Here is an 18,951-nt window from a genome sequence, read left to right on the forward strand (position 1 = left end):
CATATACTGCGCATACCCCCATACTGTACAGACCCCCCCATATACTGCGCATACCCCCCCATACTGTACAGACCCCCCCATATACTGCGCATACCCCTTCATACTGTACAGACCCCCCAATTCTGCGCAGACCCCCCCCCAATATAATGCACATAAACACCCACCGTCCCACCATACTTCACCCTCAATCTTGGATGGCTGAGAGTGTTGGGAGCAGGGAGAGGCTTTAATCCGACGATCAGAGTCCGCGCATGCGCAGTATAGGTAGGGAGATCTCACAGGGCTAATAGCCATCAAAATTCCCTACCCCTATACTGCGCACGCGCGGTTTGTCTAGAGCTCCCTTGCCACTAGTGCGCACGCGCGCTGTACCTCCGACGGGAGTACTGAGCCGCGCGTGCGCACTGTGGCGTTAATTTCCCCTACCCCGTGAAAAATCCCTACCTAGCCTAGTTGTTTGTGCGCCTGCGCCATTGGATGAGGGTCACTTCCGGTGCGGTCGCGTCACCGAAAGTGACAAGGGTAGGGAATTTTCACGGGGTAGGGTTTTTTTGATAGAACACCGCTTTGCGCTTCCATACCATCTGTCGCGGGTGCAGCACAGAAAGTGACGCCATAGGGCATTCTGACGGGTAGGGAAATGTGACACCACACCGGATGTGAGGTGGACCAGGAAGTGAAGTGTGGAGGTTCTGACGGGGAGAAATCCCTACTGTGCTCGACATGACGAATGGTGAGAATGTGTGAAACTGATGAGAAGGCGCTTTATTGTTTATTTATCCTGCATGCTCTCATGCGCGTTATATATTATTGTAAGATGCTGTTGGTCAGGTAACTGCTGCACTTTTACACGTACATAGGTCGACGAGCTCTCATATGTGTGATCTATGTTAATATACGTAATGAGTTGTTTCCACGGTAAAAAAAAAAATCTAAGTCTGCATATGTTTTCTCTCTCTCCTTAGCATACTCCCTGGACGGGCTCCTGGTCTTTGCTCTGCTCTTTGTTTGCACCTGTGCGTATTTTAGGAAAGTGCCACGTTTGCGCACTTGGCTCCTGTCTGAGAAGAAGGGTGTGTGGGGAGTCTTCTACAAGGGTAAGAACCTATTTCAGGAACACCAAGAAAGGCACAAAAAATACAATTCGTTAAAATGGGGATGAGCCATAAGTGACTGTCACTTGGGTGCTGTGTGTGTGTCTATAGATGTGTGCATGAATGTGTATGTATCTATAGGTTTCTGTATATGGATGTGTGTATCTATAGGTTTTTGTATGTATCTGTATATAGAGGTGTGTGAGAGAGATTTGTGACACATTTTGAATACTTTTTTTTTTTTTTTTTTACAGTATTAATGAATATAACATTTAGGGTTACAATTAAAATGTACCGACCGGTCATGGTACAGGACACTGGTTCTTATCCTTAAGCATTTATTCCAGTTTATATATTCTATGCAAGTCATTATTTCATTTGTTTTGTTTATTTCTTTGTACATGTTTTGATATCAGGCTTCGTAGGGTATTTAGACACCTAATTTGTGCTCCTTTAGTATACGGTTGGATCTACAGCTATATTTGTTTTCTGGTATATATTTTGTGTATTTAAGTGTTATTAGAGTCTGTGTCCATGCTTGGTGTGCACTCCACACTAAACATAAAATTTACAATAATAAAATAAATCTATAGATTGTGCTTGGAAGTATTTAGAAAATTAAATATTTGTTTTTAAAATACGGTCAATCAGTAGTTTCCAAAGAAGGCATGGGGTTCCCTCTGTTGTAGAGCTACAGAGTGGAAAGGAAGTAAGTATTAAAGGGATGCTCTAAGTTTCAAAACAAAGTGTAGCTTAACCCCTTAAGGACTGAGCCAAATGTACACGTTTGTGAACAAAACAAAACGTAAACAAAACCTGGCATTTGCGCTATATGTCTGTCCAACCATAATTCACCTCTTTAATATTAAATGCACCACCCTTATTATATATAATTTTATTCAGGGGAAACGGGGCTTTCATTTAATATCAAATATTTAGCTATGAAACATAATTTAATATGAAAAAAATGGGAGAAAATAAGACATTTTTTTTTTTTAGTTCTACATGACATTTGAACTGTCAATATCATAATACGGTTTGCTTTTACTGCAATAAAATACACATTTGTATTCAGCAAAGTCTCACGTGTAAAACAGTACCCCCTATGTACAGGTTTTATGGTGTTTTGGGAAGTTACAGGGTCAAATATAGCACGTTACATTTGAAATTGAAATTCACCAGATTGGTTACGTTGCCTTTGGGACTGTATAGTAGCCCAGGAATAAAATTTACACCCATAATGGCATACCATTTGCAATAGTAGACAACCCAAGGTATTGCAAATGGGGTATGTCCAGTCTTTTTTTAGTAGCCATTTGGTCACAAACACTGGCCAAAGTTAGCGTTAGTAATTGTTTGTTTGTAACCAATCTGGCGAATTTTAATGTGAAAAAATTGAAACACAAGCCTTATATTTGACGCTGTAACTTTTGAAAACACCATAAAACCTGTACATGAGGGGTACTCTTGTACTCGGGAGATTTCGCTGATCACAAATATTTGTGTTTCAAAACAGTAAAAAGTATCACAGCAATAATATCGTCTGTGTAAGTGCTGTTTGTGCGTGAAAAACCTTTACTGGCGATATCATCGTTGCAATACATTTTACTGTTTTGAAACACTAATATTCGTGTTCAGCGAAGTCTCCCGAGTAGAACAGTACCCATGTACAGGTTTTATGGTGTCTTGGAAAGTTTAAGGGTTAAATATAGTGCCAGCTAATTAAATTCCCTTTACTTTCGGCATGGGTTGTCAGGCAGGTCCCGCTAATTGTAATTAATTAAGATACCTAATTATGTAAAAATATTACATAAATATATGTGTAGAATTAATGTATATGTGTGTAATATATATATATAATCACAATACAGTTAGAACGAAATAACACACATCTATATATTTTTTAATTATTTATTTTTAATTATTTTTGTAATTTTATTTTTTAACGTATTTACATATTTATTATATTATATATAAATATATAACAATAATTTATATATATTTAATCAGTATCAGTCTACGTGTAATTTGATATTTATATATATATATATATATATATATATATATATATATATATATATATATTAAAATACACCTAGACAGTGTATGTGTGTGTGTGTGTGTGTGTGTATGTATGTATATATATATATATATATATATATATATATATATAAACAAACAACGAAGAATCCAAGATGCACTCTCAGGACTTGTGAAAAGCAGTGTTCGTTTTATTTTAAATCATGTACAAACGGATGAACCTTATTGTCACAGAAAAATTATTTTCATCTGTAAAAGTTAACCCCTTTACATACTTAAATATTAACTCTTTTACCATGTGAACATAGTTGGGACTATCAGCCACTATATCAGGCTTTGTATTGATACACATCACGTATTCACTGTTTTTTTTCACTTGGTTTTGCTCACTGTTAGTGGCCTGTAGACTCTTATGTCCATATAGCTATGTACTTAGTATCATCTGACCCTATCTTCCTTCTTGCTGGTTCTCTTCCACTATCACCGTCCTCACTTTGTTTATCACAGAAACCGGCACTGTAAGAATGTATAATACGTAGTCATAGTAACTATTTCTCAATTCCGCCGGACGGCATGACGTAAGTACGTCAGGGAGGCGGTCCTAATTCACTTCCGGGTTTCGGTGGCGGGAGACACAACGCTAAAGATTGGTAAGTGCACTTTTACTTTACCTATATAAGTTCACTATTTATTTAGACACAGTAACCTTGAAAAAGACCTGCAGAGGTCGAAACGTTAAAGGTTCATCCGTTTGTACATGATTTAAAATAAAACGAACACTGCTTTTCACAAGTCCTGAGAGTGCATCTTGGATTCTTCGTTGTTTGTACATATTGAACGCTTTGCCATTTGCACCCAGGCGGATTTACCGGATCACAAGTAAGGAGAGTGCCAAGCTATTTATCTTTTTATATATATATATATTTTTTACACTTATTAACTTTTATTTTATTTGATTTCCAGCCAGCAGGGGGACTAACTGTCAGTCCCCCTGCTGGCAATGCTATCGACCAGCTATCCCGGCCATATGATTGTGAGGTCCTTGCGAGGACATGGCCGGGGGAGCCCCCAGGAGGACTGATGTGCCGCGGGGTGCTCCCTGGGAGTCCCCTCAACCGCGATCGCCTGTGTGGGATCGCCGGCGACCGGGTAAGTTAAAAAAAAAAACGGAGGGCGTACTATTACGCCTGGCCGCGTTTAGAGCTGCTTAAAATAGGGCGTAATAGTACGCCCTCCGGTCTTAAAGGGTTATTGAACCTCTTTTAGTGTGTATTTATATCATGCCCCTGCTGTATCACTGCTCATTTCTTTCTTTGCCATACAGTAATTACATCACGCTATTACTGTTAATGCAGCCCTAGCTACACATCCCCATGCTGTGACTGGCACAGTTTAAACAAAAAAGTTGTTTCATTTTCAATCCTATTTGACAGAATGGTGTGTTTACTTTAAATGTTTTTCTGTTAATTTAACTTTAATGCTCCTGCAGCCTTCAACAGGTTATTAACAGAGAAGCAGATAAGATATTTCAAATGAATCAGACTGTGCAATAAAAGAAGTTAACTCCTGAAGGATAGTAGGCGTACTATGCCTTAAAAGGGTGGCTCTAAACGCCAGAAGGCAGCATAGTACGTCCTCCCGCCATCCAGGCCCGCGGGACTTACCTGGACCGGCAATACGCAGCGATCCTGGTCGACGGGGATTGCTCGAAAGCCCAGCAGTCTACCTGCAGCAGCTCTGGCCACCCCAGCCCCTCAGGGATATGTGATCACATGGCCGCAATAGAAGTCTATGGGGCTGCCTGCAGGGGGACTGTCAGGCAGCCCCCCTGACACCTTAAATGAAGAATTTTTTTTTTTTTAAATAAAATATACAAATAAATATAGTATACATATATTATATGTGTATAATATATTATACATACCGTATTTATTCGAGTATAACGCGCACATGTGTATAACGCGCACCCCTAATTTTCGATTAAAAATCGATATAAAATTTTATACCGATTTTTAATCTAAAATTAGGGTGCTTGTTATACTCGAGTGGGTGCTCGATAATACCGACCGCCGGGCTCATTACAAGCCCGGCGGTCCTGGGGGGGTGGGTAGCAAGCGTTTACTCACCTCCGTGCAGCTCCTCCAGCTTCCCAGTGTACATCTCGCGAGACGATGTCAGAGCGTCAGAGCTGGCCGCGGGTCTCGCGAGATTTACACTGGGAAGCTGGAGGAGCTGCACGGAGGTGAGTAAATGCTTGCTGCCCACCCCCCCAGGACCGCCGGGCTTGTAATGAGCCCGGCGGTCCTGGAAGGTATATTTATTCGAGTATAACGCGCACCCTTAATTTTAAATTAAAAATCGGTTTAAAAAAATGCGCGTTATACTCGAATAAATATATATATGATTTCATTTTAAGTGTACTTTGAGATATATACATATGTATATTATAAAATGCTTCAAAGATTTGAAGCCGGACTAAAAGAAAAAATTAACAACCTGCCTGGGGGGCGGTGTAATTTTCGGCACATTTGGCCCATTTTCTGCCAAAATGGGATAGGCCCATTTTCAGCGGAAAATTTTGGTGCATCCCTACTTTGAATGGATTAAATAAAAGTTGTGTTACTTTAATTTTGAACGAAGTCCTCGGAGTGCAGTTATTTTTGCTTTATCTACATGATTTTCCAGACCAACACCGGGCAATACTGAGGGTGATCAGGCGTACAAGCCTTTGAAGTGTGTGTGTGTGTGTGTCTGGATTCCGCGCTGGTCACTCTGTCAAAACTGCTGTGACCAAAGTATCCAACAATTTAATTGCTTCTAAATCTCACGGCCAATACTCTATCCTAATCCTCCTTGATCTTTCTGCCGCATTTGACACTGTTGATCATCAACAGTTTCTTCACATTCTTCATAACTTTGGTCTACGGAATACTGCTCTCTCCTGGTGCTCCTCCTACCTCTCCCAGCGCTCTTTCAGTGTTTCTTTCTCTGGTTCTGCCTCTTCTCCCCAACCCCCTCTCTGTCGGCGTCCCCCAAGGTTCTGTCCTCGGCCCCCTATTGTTCTCTATCTATACTGCCTCCCTTGGTAAACTCATCAGCTCCTTTGGTTTCCAATATCATTTATATGCAGATGACACGCAAATCTACCTGTCCTCCCCTGATCTCTCTCCACCCACCTTGACTCGTGTTTCTGACTGCCTCTCTGCTAGTTCCAACTGGATGGCTGCTCACTTCCTTAAACTCAACCTGTCCAAAACAGAACTTCTAGTTCTTCCTCCCTCAAGTGCTGCTACTCCTGTTGTCTCCATCCAAGTCAACGGCGCTACTATCACCTATACCTCGCAGGCTCGCTTCCTAGGGGTTCTTTTCGATTCTGACCTCTCTTTTACTCCCCATGTCCAATCGATAGTCAAATCCTGTCGCTTCCAACTCAAGAACATAGCGCGCATCCGCCCATATCTAACGGCGTACGCGGCTAAGATACTGGTTCATGCTGTTGTTCTCTCTCGCCTTGACTACTGCAATCCCCTTCTCACCGGTCTTACATGTTCCCAGCTTGCACCGCTGCAATCTATAATGAATGCGGCTGCGAGGCTTATTTTCCTGTCCGGTCGCACCTCCCACGCCTCCACGCTCTGTCAGTCCCTGCATTGGCTTCCAGTTAGATATAGGGCCCAATTCAAAATTCTGGCGCTTGCTTACAAATCCCTACATAATGCTGCTCCAACATACCTATCCTCCCTCATACACAAGTATGTCCCGTCGAGACCCCTGCGCTCAAGACCTACACCTATCCTCTGCCCGGATCTCCACCTCTGACGCTCGCCTTCAAGACTTCTCTAGGGCTGCACCTATTCTGTGGAACTCCCTTCCCTCCTCAATCAGACTTTCACCCAGCCTCCACTCCTTCAAAAAATCTTTGAAAACTCACTTCTTCATTAAAGCGTATCAATTAAACTGTCAGCAGGCTTCTCATCCCCCACCCCATGACTCCTTTCCTGCAACTGTCAAAAATGACCTACCAAGCACTCAATAAACCCTTCTCTAACAAACTATTTAATTCCCCTACTTTAACCCTTTGTGTCACTATACCCCACTCCCTCTAGCATGTAAGCTCATTGAGCAGGGCCCTCAACCCCCTCTGTTCCTGTACGTCCAGTGGTCTGATCTCAATTATGTGTCTGTTAGTCCACCCATTGTACAGCGCTACGGAATTTGTTGGCGCTATATAAATAATAAAATAATAATATATATATTCTATTAATTCTACATAATTATTAGATTTTATTTATGATCATTTTAGGGACCTGTCTGACAACACAGGCTGACAGTCCAGAGAATTCAATTGGAAAGCCCTATATTTAACCCTGTAACTTTCCAAAACCCCATAAAACCTATACATGGGTGTTATTGTTATACTCTGGGGACTTTGCTGAACTCAAATCTGAGTTTTTCAAAAAAGTGCAGTTTTTGTGTAAAAAAAACAAATATGAATGCTAACTTTGGCATGCGTTTGTGGCTACTACAAAAGACCCATTTTGTATACGCCGGGTTGTCTACTTTTTCAAATGGTATGTCATGGTGGGGTTATATACTGGTCTGCCAAACTGTCTCAAAGGTAACATAGCCAATCTGGCAAATCACAATTTACAAAAACAGAAATTGGCAAATCTTATGTTTGATCCTGTAACTTTCCAAGTCACCATAAAACCTGTACTTGTGAGACATTACTCTACACAAATATGAGCGTTTTAGAGCAGTGAAATGTGTTATACTGATATCATCATCGTTGGAATGGCAGTTTGTGTAAAAAATGCAAAAAAAAAATGTAAACACTGATATTGGCCAGGGTTTGTGACTAAGTGGCTACTAAAAAAGAGTGGACATACCGTGGGTAGTCTACTTTTTTAAATGGTATGCCATAATGGGGTTCGTTTTCATTCCTGGACAGCCGTATGGTCTCAAAGGCAACATAGGCACAGCAAACCAATCTGGCAAATTTCAATGTGAAAACATGGAAAAGCCCTACATATTAGACCCCTGTACGTTTCCAAAAACACATAAAACCTGTACATTGTGGGGTTACTGTTGTACTTGTGAGACATTTCTGAATACAAATATGTGTATTTTATTACAGTAAAATCCAACCGTATTATGACGTTCAGTTAAAATGCCATGCAGAACTTGAAAAATAAAAATATCTTTTAAATTTTATTCATATTAAAGTATGTTTAATATAAAAATATCTGATATGAAATGAAAGCCCTGTTTCTCCTGAACAAAATTATATCTAAAAAGTATGGATGCATTTAATATATAAGAGGTAAACTATGGTTGTACCACACAGCGCAAATTCTAGGTTTTATTTTAATCACTTGTACAATTGGCTCAGTCCTTAACCGCTTAACCCCTTAAGGACACATGACGTGTGACATGTCATGATTCCCTTTTATTCCAGAAGTTTGGTCCTTAAGGGGTTAAGGACAGAGGGCGCTCTATGCTGTCCTTTTTTAGGTGGTCCTAAACACCGGTCTCCGCTGTCCTTTGTACATACCGGCTCCCCGCCGTTCCCCCAACGGCGGTTGCGATCCTGCCCCCACCCCTCCCGGCCATGTGATCGCGGGGTCCTCGCAATCACATGGCCGGAATAGCTGACTTATGCAGGACCTGCCTGAGCTCTCAGGCTGTCCCTCTCATGCCTATAATTGTTTTTGTAAAAGTTGTAAAACAGTTTGTTTAAATTAAATAAAAAGTACTTGATGTGTGTGTGTGTGTGTGTATGTGTATATATATATATATGTGTATATATATATATGTGTATATATATATATATGTATATATATATATACACACACACACACACTATTATGCAAATTATATTTTTCTCATTTACCTAATAATTGATGTAAATCAGCCTAATTCTCATGTTATCAAATATTAAGAGTACAATTCAAATTTTATTGAACAAGCCTCCTAATGATAACAGTATTTTTTTTCTTTTTTTAAATCATAAACTTACAATGCACTGTTCCAAATTATTACGCACAGTAAGTGTCAAAACACTTTATAGGTTGTAAAGAACTGAAAATTGTCATTTGTTGTGTTTGCAGCATATTTACTGAAATCAAAAGCTATTTCAATCAAACTTATAACAACATTTTAACTTTTTATTAGTAACTGTTCCACGTGGAACAAAATACGGCGGCCATCTTGTTTGCACACAAGGAGGCTGCGAGACTTGGTCGTCGAGTGTCTGGAACTAAAATCGGACACTCGACTTCCTGAACCACCGCTGAAACAAATGAACGCCTGCTTCCTTTAGTTGTCGAACAGCCAGGAGAGTGCCATTCGGTAGTTTGCTTCATACGAACAAGGGGAGCAATTGCTCCTATGAGCCAGGAGGATCCATTCGTGACTTTATTCGTTTTTATGCCATTTTCTGAGTTGACTGACCGCACATGCTGCATTCGTGTAACTGTTTTGGGCAGAAGCCTCGTTTGTGTGTGGTCGGTAAATTATGACTTCCACACTTTTAAAAACCCCTGAACCGATCTGGGGGACCAACATATTCAAATTTCACCCAGATCGGTTCAGGGGTTCTCAAAACCAGATCGGTTCAGGGGTTCCATCAGGGGATATGTAATTTGTGGGGATACCTGTTGTATAAAGGGGTGTTCTAATTTTTGGGAAAATTGTGTTCCCTCTTCCTGGAGATAATTGGGTTATTCCTTAACTTATCTCAATATCGCCCAGGCAGAGAGAGGTAGTGTTGCTGTAAACCTGTATGCTGATTGGTTATTTCCTTTGTTTACTGTGGGAGGTCCTCTTGCAGGAGGATTCTCCTAAAAGCCAGTGTGGCATCAATAAAAGTTATTCCGGTTACACCCTTCATGAAGTCTAGGCTCATGCTTGGGGAATATTCTACTTGCTGGGGAGAATCGTCTTGGAAGCTGCATTCATCTACACTATTCCTCTACACCCTAACTGCAGTTATAATCACTTATGCTCAGCTATTGGGAAAGGAATAGAAGACCGCAGTACCATAACCACTGCAGGTCTTAACAGGCCTTATACTTCCCCTCGGGCCCACGCATAGATAGTGCCTCTCAGGACGCTTGACAACTAGCAGGGACTCATCTGTCGCTCTCACAAAGCATAATTGTTTCACCGCTTGGTATATAGCTAGCCCACCAGTACCTACCCAATTCATTACAGGGTGATTGATTAAGCCACTTTATATTTTTCAGTTATGTCACAAACTCGTGATATCCCTGAGGAACTTTCGCTACCCAGCACACCCGCTAGGCCTGGTACTCCTGTTCCTGGTCCAGATGTGAATAGCCCTTCGTCCCTAAGATCATGGACCATTCCACGTCTCATAGCAGAACTAAGACGCTGCATCACTTTCCCAGCTACTGCTAGGAAGGCGGAGTTGTTTAGATTATTGAACACTACCACCGACAACTCCGAGGCAGGGGAAGGCCCTAGTGGGACCCAATTACCAGCTTTCCACGCCATGATGACTTCACTTATGGCATCCATTGGCACAATTAGTGACAGGCTGGATAAATTGGAAGCTGGCGGTGCTAATCAGACCACAGAGTTGAATGCATACATGCACAAGATGGTGGATCTGGGGCACAAATACGGTGGTACCGCCTTTTCCGATTACCACCATTCCTTCTCTGCAAAGGTGGCTGCGGCTCTGGCTCAGTTCAATTTAAGCATAGATTGGAGCAAATTGGACACGGAGCTATTCTGCAGGCTCTTTGCAGGCCTCAGGCCCCCAGCTTGTGCAGTGTGTGCATCGGCAACGCATCACACCAATTTCTGGCTGAACTCGGCAGAAATTAAACAAAGCCAAACTGCTTCTAACTTCCAAAGACCTGCTAGAGGATTAAAAGACAAACTGGGTAGGGATATTGTATTTCTAGGGAAAACCCAGGTTTCCAATAATTTTAATGTGGGTAATTGTGGTTTCAGCTCTTGCAGGCTAATGCATGTATGTTCCCACTGTTTCAGGGCCCATTCCAAGACGATGTGCCCAAATAAAGCGTTTCCCAAACCATATCTCACGTGCTTGAACCTCACATTATTCACCACACTGTTACATCACGGGACTGACTGACGGATTTCACACCGGGTTGATACATTTACCTACCGGCAAGCTGAAATGTGAAAACCTACAATCCACATTAGATGATCCACAGTTGGTACATAAACTTATCATGACCGAGGTGAACCAAGGGTTTTTTGTTGGGCCCATTCTATTCACCACCCAACACATCTTGGAGAACCAACCCCATTGGGGTTGTCATGGGTAGAATTCACTCAAACCTAGACTGATCATTGATTTATCCGCACCACATTCCTCTACGGTCCCCAGCCTAAACTGACTCATACCTTCTGAAGAATTTTCACTACACTACGCTACTATCGATCATGCCATAGGGGCCATCCTTAAAGCGGGCACAGAGGCATGGTTAATCAAAGCTGATGTAGTGAATGCCTTCAAGTTACTACCCATGCACCCTTCCCTTTGGCATCTTCACGGCATTAAATGGCAAGGTTTAGATTATTTCTTCACCCGTCTCCCTTTTGGCTCCAAAAGTAGCCCACGTATTTTTCACACATTTGCAGAAGCTTTGTGTTGGTTTTTACTTAATGTCCTTCGGTTATTCACTATGTGGATGATTTCCTCACGATTTGAGAACAACACAATCCCCCAAAGTAGTTTGAGGACACATGTTGGCTTTGTTTGAATCCCTCACTATCCCAGTCTCCCCGCACAAGACGTTGGGTCCAGACACCAGCATGCAATTTTTGGGGATCCATCTAGACACAGTACACATGCAGGCTAGCCTCCCTCAGGACAAAATTGAGCGTACCCTGGCAAGTATTGAACACTACCTACTGCAAGGTTGTTGCACCCGGAAAAAACTTCAATCACTGCTAGGGGTCGCTTTTGCCATGAAGATCATTCCACAAGGTAGCTCTTTCATTTCACATCTACTATCCCTATTTCCACAATTCACCTCCGACACTTCACGTATCACGTTAGACAACCACGCAGCCTCTGATTTACGCATGTTTTTTTTTTTATCACCTCTTGGAACGGGAGAGCCATGTTCATACCACCCCCATTTGACGCTTCACCTACACTGTGGACAGATGCCGCAGCAAATACAGGTTTTGCAGCCATCTGGGGAGATCAATGGCTTTGAGGACCATGGCCGACCGAAGTCAAATCACTGCCCAAATTCAGAGACCTCAGCTTTATTTGAGCTGTACCCAATCGTGGCGGCGACCATTGCCTGGGGACCACATTGGTCTGGTCACACGGTTAGGTGTTACTCTGATAATATGGCTACATGCCATATGGTCAATAAAGGCCGGCCAGCATCCCTGGTAATTATGAGACTGCTAAGACAACTCACATGTGTAGCGGCCACCTGTCAATTCTTTATCACATGTATTCACGTTCCGGGGTGCACAAACACTTGTGCTGATCACCTGTCTGTTTGTTTTCAGGATTTCTTCACGACACTATCCTCCGCTTCCAGACTGGCGACTCCTGCCCTACTTTTTCGAGACATGATAATGGATTAGAGGCTTTGTTAGATCACGCACGTCACACTTCTAACCTCGCACTTTCAGTAAACACTAGGAACACATACGACATGGCCTTTCACGTATTCAAGAAATTTATCACTGAATTCCACATCCACGACATGTTCGCGTTAGAATCAATATTGGGTTTCACTTCTTTTTGCCACATCAACCTTAAATTATCCTTCAGCACTATAAAACTGTACCTTACGCGCATTCAGCACCACATGCTTATCCGACAACCCAACGCTACAGGTTTCCTGACCTCATATCAAATTAAGACAGTACTTAAAGGCATTAAAAAATTGGACGCACACGTCCCCTCACAAAGACTACCCATAGACAGCAACATATTCCATGCACTAACCAATTTATTAGATTCTTCTTCTTTTGAACCCATAACGAATACCGTAATAAAGATCGCTAGATATTTAGCGTTTTATGGGTTCCTCCGCCCCAACGAATTCACGACTAGGACCATTACAACCCCCGACTACTTAAGAATAATGGACTTACAAAAACATCACGACCATTACGTACTATTCTTAAAACAATCAAAAACCAGCACCGTAGGTCATACTATTAAAATCCCCTTGTATCCTACTCATAATAAATGGTGCCAAGTACAAGTTTTGGACGCTTATTTCCTTTCACTCCAAAAACAACTTCTACAAATATATATATATATATATATATATATATATATATATATATATATATATATATATATATAATATAAAATAAAAATCTCCAAATCTAAAAAGGTAATATAATTTTTACTAAAATTTAGCTGTGAGGGTAATGCCATTATTGTTATTATTAAGAGAGTTTATAAAATCCTGTGCTTCTAAAGTAGGACCGTTCCAAATAAAAAGGATGTATCTAAAATAGGACACCAGACTATTCACCAATGCCTGCTCCAAATGGATAACTCTTCCCATTCTGACATGACTAGATTGGCATAGCTGGGTGCAAACCTGGTGCTCATAGATGTGCCAGTGTTCTGTAAATAAAAAGATTCTCCAAACCAGAAATAATTGTTTTTTAAAATAAGTTATATAGCATCTATGATAAAATTTATTTGCATTTGGTGTATATCATTATACCTCTCTAAAATATTTTTAACAGCAATACATCCCTTGTCATGTGGGATGATGTTATAAAGTGATTGGACATCACATGTGATATCACATGATTCTTTTTTCCATTTTATACTATTAAGTTTATTTATAATATCTATTGTGTGTTTTATATGATTTGACTTTTTTGACAAATGGCTGTAGCATAATGTCTACATATTCCGATAAGTTTGATAAAATAGACCCAATACCGGAGACGATCAGTATCCTGGAAGGATTGGTGGTGTCCTTATGTATTTTAGATAAAAAATAAATTACAGGTGTTTTTGGATGTAGAACATTAAGATTGAATTCCTGTTGATCTAACATATTAGTTTGTTTACCTAAAAGTTTAGTTTTATTTTAATATTGGAAATAGGATCTTTATATAATTTGATATACGTATCGGTATTACGAAGTAATAAAATATATATATATATATATATATATATATATATATATATTTGTGTTTGGGGCAACATTGTTTATGATATGAAGTAAGATTGTTAGCAAACCTGTATATACATTGAATAAAACACTTTTTTTGTTTTTGCCCCCATCTGCCCTGTACAGTGAAAACCGGGATTCATCCGTAAAGAGAACACCTCTTTAAAGTGCCAGACGCCATCGAATGTGGGCATTTGCCCACTCAAGTCGGTTACACCGACGAACTGCAGTCAGGTCGAGACCCCGATGAGGATAAGCATGCAGATGAGCTTCTTTGAGACTGTTTCTGACAGTTTGTGCAGAAATACGTTGGTTATGCAAACAGACACCTTAAAACCTGTACATCGGGGGTACTGTTTTACTCGGTAGACTTTGCTGAACACCAGTATTATTGTTTTAAAACCGTAAAACATATCACCGTTATGATATTGTCAGTGAAAGTGAAGTTTTTTGCATTTTTCACACACAAATGGTACTTTCACTGGCGATTTATTTGTTGTGATACATTTTACTATTTTGAAACCCTAATATTTGTTTTCAGTGAAGCTTCCCGATGTACAGGTTTTATGGAGTTTTCAAAAGTTAGAGTGAAATATGAGGCTTAAATTTCCTTTTTTTTTTTTTACATTGAAATTTGCCAATTGGTTATGTTGCCTTTGAGATCATATGGTAGCCCAGGAATGAGAATTACCCCCATGATGGCATACCATATGCAAAAGAACCACAACCCAAGGTATTGCAAATGGGGTATGTTCAGTCGTCTTTAGTAGTCCGTAACAAACACTGGCCAAAATTAGCGTTCAGTTTAGTTTTTTGCATTTTTCACACACAAATATGAATGTTAAAGGGACTCTCCAGTGCCAGGAAAACAAATAGTTTTCCTGGCACTGCAGCTCCCCTCTCTCTCCCTCCCACCCCCATCCCAAGCTGCTGAAGTGGTTAAAACCCCTTCAGCGACTTACCTGTATCCAGCGCCGATGTCCCTCGGCGCTGGGTCAGGGTCCGCCCACGCTCTTCCCCCGCCGACATCATGTGGCGGGGGAGACCTATTGAGCATGTGCAGCTGGGGGAGACGTAATGCGCATGCGTGGCAATGCTGCGCACGCGCATTAATTATGCTTTCTTATGGGGTTTTCAGCAACGCTGGAGGTCCTCACGCTGTTATAGCACACTTTTTGTGTTATATGAACACGGAAGTGTTCTCTAGTCTCTGTCTAACAGACAGCCACTAGAGGAGGACTTAACCCTGCAATGTAAATATTGCAGTTTATGAAAACTGCAATAATTACACTTGCAGGGTTAAGGGTAGTGGAAGTTGGCACCCAGACCACTCCAATGGCAGAAGTGGTCTCGGTGCCTGGAGTGTCCCTTTAACTTTGGCCATGTTTGTGATTAAGTGGCTACTAAAAAAGCCTGGACCCCATTTGTAATACCTTGGGTTGTGTACTTTTGCAAATGGTATTCCATCATGGGGGTAATTCTCATTCATGGGCTGCCATTTGATCTCAAATGCAATGTAACCAGTCTGGCAAATTTAAATGTGTATAAACTGAAAAATGTAATGTGCTATATGTAGGGATTGACCGATATTGTTTTTTTTAGAGCCGATACCGATAATCTGTGAACTTTCAGGCCGATAGCCAATAACTTGCCAATATTCTGTACATTTACCATTTTGAGAAAATAAACTTTCTAAAAGTAAATGCACAAAATATACATGGCACATGTAGTGGATGCAGTGTGTTTTAACAGGGGAGCTGTGTGTGTGTGTTTGTGTGTGTGTGTGTTTGTGTGTGTGTGTGTTTGTGTGTGTGTGTGTTTGTGTGTGTGTGTGTTTGTGTGTTTGTGTGTTTGTGTAGTGTGTATATAATGAATGCAGGGTGTTTGTGTAGTGTGTATAGTGAATACAGTGAGTGTTTGTGTAGTGTGTGTGTGTGTATAATGAATTTAGTGTGTTTGTGTAGTCTGTGTATATAATGAACGCAGAGTGTGTGTGTGTGTGTATATAATGCAGAGTGTGTGTGTGTGTGTGTATATATATATAATGCAGAGTGTGTGTGTTTGTGTAGTTTGTGTTTCTGAAGGGATGTAATTTGTGTAAAATAGGGTGGAGGGGGGCATTTTTTAACATTATTTTTTGTCCCCCCCCCTCCCTGCTTGTTACCTGGCAAGGGGGGGGGGGGGGGGCTATGACATTCCCTGGTGGTCCAGTGGCATGTACTGAGCAGTGTGGGGCCCAGAAGCAAGCTGTTACTTACCTCCCAGCAGCTCCCTTCCGCTCCCTGTGTAAATCTCGTGGTCTGCATGCCGTGCGGAGCGTTGCCATGGTAATCCGTGGCAACTTTCTGCGACCGCGGGTCTCTCGATTTACAGAGGGAGCAGAAGGGAGCTGCTGGGAGGGTAAGTAACAGCTTGCTGCTGGGCCCCTCCAGGACCGCTGGGCTTGTAATGAGCGTGGCGGTCCTGGTATGTATTATCGGCATCTTTATTGGCCGAAACCGATTTTGCCGAAAATACCGAATATCGTCTGAATATATCGGTGAAACCGATAATCGGTCGATCTCTAGCTATATGTGACCCTTTGTAACTTTCCAAAACACCATGAAACCTGTACATTGGGAGTACTGTTTTACCCGTGAGATGTTGCTGAATACAAATGTGTACTCTATTGCAGTAACAGCTAACAGTATTGTGACATTTACAGCTAAAATACCATGCAGAACTAAAACAAATAACTTTTCAGAATTTCTCATTTTTTTATATTTTTATGAATTGTTTAATATAAAAAAAATTGATGTAATATGAAAGCCCTGTTTCTCCTGAACAAAATAATATGAGCGTGGGTGCACATAATATGAAAGAGGTGAATTACGCCTAAACAGACATATAGCGCAAATTCAAGGTTTTGTTTACGTTTTGTTTTGATCACAATTTGTACAATTGGCTCAGTCCTTAAATATTAGATCTCTCTGTATGTGTAGGTTACATGCATAAAATATACATATATATATATATATATATATATATATTGTGCTGCATAAATAAACTGATTAAAATAGTAAATGACAGAGAATGGTTACGTGTTTAATCCTTCCAACAGTCAATAAGGAGACAAAATTGACCAGGTGCACTGGATTTATCAAACCTTGTATTTAACAGTTATTAAAGGGTACCTGCCATGATACCTATAACCGATGTTTTGAAAGACATAACATTTTATGTATACATAGTAATAGCAGATGTATAAAAATTTTCACACAATCTGTGCAGAATGTAAAATATTTGTAAGATTTGTGTATTTTTGCAATTGACATGGGAAAAAATGTGTTTCTTCCACAGCTGCAGTTATTGGTTCTCGTCTACATTTGGCTGTTGCCCTTTCCTGCTTTACAATGGCATTTTATGTCCTGTTTATAAAGTGACCTTCGTTCGCTTCTTCAAAATTTGGGTACAGGATGAAAAACAGCCTAGAATCAGAATGGGACTCATTATTGCCTTTCAATGGCTGGAAATGAGGAGTTTGGACTGTGCTAGCTCCACCTTTTTGCAGTAGCAAGAATGATACAATGTTACACCATTGTGATTTTTTTTTTTTTTTTTTTTTACCTCCCTCTCTTCCTCTGTATTTAAACTCCGTTTTTAAAACAACTGATGTTCAGTTGGGCAATATGGGGAAGAATAGGCTTACTACTACTATGGTTAATGGAGCTTTTTGGCTTTGCAATCTTATATAATTTCCTGAACAGCTTCAGACTTAAAGTACAGATCCATGAACATGATATAACGTAAAATCCACTTTATATAAAAACAATATTTATTTAATTCCTTCTGTCATGTTATTTATGTGTGAATTATGGACATGCAGAGTTTTGGTTATGGTAAATTGGTGCTATATGATCACAAATGTAACTAGTAGCATCACATAAAGAGAGCATTCTAATCTGTGTAGGACATAAGTTGATTTAACGATCCTTACATTTCTTAGCTAAAGTTTCATAAGCACTTACAACAATCTACACAGCTATGGCACTTAATTGACAAATGAACCTGCTACATTTAAAATTTTTAGTTTGTATTTTTATTAAAGGGACACTATAGCCACTAAAACAACTTTAGCTTAATGAATCCGTTTTGGTGTAAAGGTCATGCCTCTGAAGTTTCACTGCTCAATTCTGTGCCATTTAGGAGTTAAATCACCTTTGTTTGTTTATGCAGCCCTAGCCATACCTCCACTGGCTAGGGCTGCATAAACAAACATCCTACAGGAAAACAAAATGGTTTCATTTTCAATCAGATGTAATTACTTTAAACACGTTTATCTCCTGCTCTGTAAATGTGAACTTTATTTACAGACACAAGGCTCCTGCAGAGTCTAGCAAGATATTAACAGAGGAGGAGATAAGAAATTCCCCCTTATGATGTAGGGTAATCCCTAACTAACAGTTTCAATATGATCAAAACTATTATACGGTTTAAAAAAAACATAGCTAATGTATAGTTAATGAGCCAGGAAAACTCAAAGGTAATATGTCCAAGGTCCACTACATGTAGTAGTTGGGATTGTATTGCACTGAAACGCTTGAAGGTTCAGTCAATTTTACTCCCTGCATTTCCTCTAATTTGGTATTGTTGTTCACTAGTCC

The 18,951-nt window shown here is 40.4% G+C and overlaps 1 protein-coding gene across 1 annotated transcript; it reads left to right on the forward strand.

The window, feature by feature from the left end:
* Window positions 1–566: 566 nt before the first annotated feature.
* On the forward strand, window positions 567–18,130 carry TMEM167B (transmembrane protein 167B). The gene is made up of 3 exons (XM_063444415.1): window positions 567–733; window positions 966–1,097; window positions 17,648–18,130. Exons 1-3 carry the CDS (start codon window positions 724–726, stop codon window positions 17,728–17,730), a joined length of 225 nt encoding a protein of 74 aa, XP_063300485.1. The 5' UTR covers window positions 567–723; the 3' UTR covers window positions 17,731–18,130.
* Window positions 18,131–18,951: the final 821 nt, after the last annotated feature.

Source organism: Pelobates fuscus, chromosome 1, assembly GCF_036172605.1.
Source record: "Pelobates fuscus isolate aPelFus1 chromosome 1, aPelFus1.pri, whole genome shotgun sequence".
NCBI classification, from domain to species: Eukaryota; Metazoa; Chordata; class Amphibia; order Anura; family Pelobatidae; genus Pelobates; species Pelobates fuscus.

Excerpts from the sequence above, each read along its gene's own strand:
- TMEM167B (XM_063444415.1), top strand. Across the intron at positions 1,098-17,647 it reads GTGGGGAGTCTTCTACAAGG|CTGCAGTTATTGGTTCTCGT; the intron begins GTAAGAACCTAT and ends TTTCTTCCACAG.